This window comes from Austrofundulus limnaeus, unplaced genomic scaffold (assembly GCF_001266775.1).
Source record: "Austrofundulus limnaeus strain Quisiro unplaced genomic scaffold, Austrofundulus_limnaeus-1.0 Scaffold396, whole genome shotgun sequence".
Taxonomy (NCBI): domain Eukaryota; kingdom Metazoa; phylum Chordata; class Actinopteri; order Cyprinodontiformes; family Rivulidae; genus Austrofundulus; species Austrofundulus limnaeus.
In genome coordinates this window covers 77,286-79,773 of record NW_013952798.1, presented here as the reverse complement: position 1 = coordinate 79,773, position 2,488 = coordinate 77,286, and the positions used below count along the sequence as shown (strand labels likewise).

Sequence of the window (2,488 nt, the reverse complement as noted above, 5' to 3'; positions counted from 1 at the left end):
GTCTAAGATTTTATCTGCAATGGCCTTTTTTATAGTGTTCATTACTTTTAATTTTATACTTTAAGTAGTTTTAAAACCAGTACTTTTGTACTTTTACTTGTGCAAAAAGCTCGAGTTGATACTTCTACTTCCAAAAATGTATATTTAAACCCTAGTGTCTATACTTCTACTTAAGTAATGAATGTGAATACTTTTGACACCTCTGTGTCTGCCCGACCGCCCGCCCTGGTGCGTGCATGCTTGCCTCCCAGCCCGACCATCAGTCCGCCCGCACGATGCCTTGCTGCCTGATCGACCGCCCGCCCCAGTGCATGCCGGCCTGCCAGCCCGACCGTCTGCCCCAGTGAATGTATGCGTGCCTGTCCGCCCGCCCTCCCGTTGGCCAGCCCGACGCCTTGCTGCCTGCCAGACCGCCCGCCCCGGTGCACGCGTACCTGCCTGCCATACCGACCGCCTGCCCCGGTGCGTGCGTGCGTGCCTGCCTGTCCACCCTTCGGCCCACCACCGTCCGCCCATCCGCCCGTCAGGCTTCCCGCCCGTCTGCCCACTTGACGCCTTGCTGCCAGCCCAACCGCCTGCCCTGTGCATGTGTGCCCGCCTGTCCGCCGTTCCGCCTGTATGCCCGTCTGCTGCCCGATGCCTTGCTGCCTGCCTGACCGCCCGCACCGGTGATCGCGTGCCTGCCTGCCAGCCCAACCGCCTGCCTCGGTGCGTGCGTGTGCCTGTCTGTCCGCCCGCCCGTTTGCCCACCAGAGGCCTTGCTGCCTGCCCGACCGCCCGCCCCGGTGCATGCGTGCCTGCCTGCCAGACCGACCGCAATCCCTGGTGCGTGCGTGCATGCCTGCCTGTCCAGCCGCCTGCCCCGTCCGGCTGTCCGCCCGTCAGCCCACCCGCTCGACGTCTTGCTGCCTGCCTGCCTGCCTCATTTATAAACTGATATTGATTAATTGTTAATTATATTTTTTAGAGACATAGAGAACAATGAACTAATAAAACAAACACAATAAACTTAATAAAAATTTATATTCTCATGGCATTTATGGGTTGAAATGACCACAAATTATTTTTTAAAACAGCATGGGGTTTATGAGGGGGTCCCTGGGATATTTTTCGCCATGTAAGGGGTCCCCAGACCCAAATGGCTTGAGAACCCCTGGTTTAGGCCAACAGGCAGGAGAATGCACACACACACACATACATACATGTTCTCGAATCCCGTGGGGACCTTCCATTGATTTCCATTCATGTTTTTTTAGACTTTATATTCCTAACCCTGAACATTTACCTTAAAATTAACCTCAAAGGTACCTGACCATAAAACTAACCTAAACCTTGGTCCTAAACCGAACCACCCCCCCCCTCCCACACACACACACACACACACACACACACATACACACTCAAAATCAGCCTTCGAAGTCGTGGGGACCGGGTTTTGGTCCCCAAGAAGCTGTATTTTCCTGAAAAATTGTCCTCACCAAGTAGCAAAAACAAGGACACACACACCAGGTTGGTGAAAAAGATCATTTATTGGAAGAGTTGTTTTTACAACAGAAATAATCAGATAATTATTCTTCACAATAAAATATACAGTAAAAACATACAGTCCTATTTGATTTGAAGCTGTCTTTAAATAAATTGTCTCTGGTCAAGTAAAAGTTCTAAATGAGGGAAGCAGGTCAGTGCAGAAACAGCTGCAGGTTGTCAGCTTCAGTTCTCTTCTGTTTGTCAGAGAGGATCCCCTCTGTTTAAATCTGTTGGWCTTGTCATTCGGCTCGCTCACCAACCAGCCTGTGGAAGATTGAGTAATCTCTTTGGCACAGAGCAGCAGGGGTGTCAAACTCCACCACCTTCCCAGAATGCATTACAAGCACACGGTCACAGTCCATGATGGTGATGATTCTAGTGAAGCAAACAGAACAATATCTTTAAATGTCTACATCACAGTGAGGAAGCTGGAAGTCTTCACTGACTAACCTGCTGAAAGGAGACTTTAAAACATTTTACCTGTGGGCTATAGTGAGCACAGTCCTGTCCCGAAACTTCTCTCTGATGGTTTTCTGTAGAAGTCTGTCCGTCTTCTGATCCACGCTGGCTGTGGCCTCATCAATACATAAAACCTGATAGATAAACAGATTTATAACACTGTAATTACACTTTTAAAGTCAAAACATTTATTAGCAAAAATTGTTTTGAATTGGCCAAATATAAAGTAATACTGTGCTGCGTTTTCTTTGTGTCATAAATTTACCAAAAATCAGTGTGAGATAATGCATAGATTTAAATTTTTGATTGTGATTAATCTCAATTGTTTTTTTTAGAAACGGTCACTCTACTAAATGTATGTTTGTATGTTACAATAAATGTGTGYCACACTATGTACAGTTTTTCTTTTCTTTTTCATTTGAACTTCTTATTGCTTATTGAATTTTTTCCTGACAGCTGGGGTTTCAACTATCTTTAATTCGTCATACTCATTTAGAATGAC

At 46.9% G+C, this 2,488-nt stretch overlaps 1 protein-coding gene across 1 annotated transcript in view; it reads right to left on the bottom strand.

Annotated features, from left to right (window-relative positions):
• Positions 1–1,510: 1,510 nt before the first annotated feature.
• abcc10 (ATP-binding cassette, sub-family C (CFTR/MRP), member 10) overlaps positions 1,511–2,488 on the bottom strand; it is a gene marked incomplete in the record, with an annotated part of 48,960 nt that continues 47,982 nt past the window's right edge. The window contains 2 exon segments of the mRNA XM_014023914.1: positions 1,511–1,902; positions 2,008–2,120. Of these exon segments, the coding sequence (XP_013879368.1) occupies positions 1,767–1,902; positions 2,008–2,120 (249 nt within the window).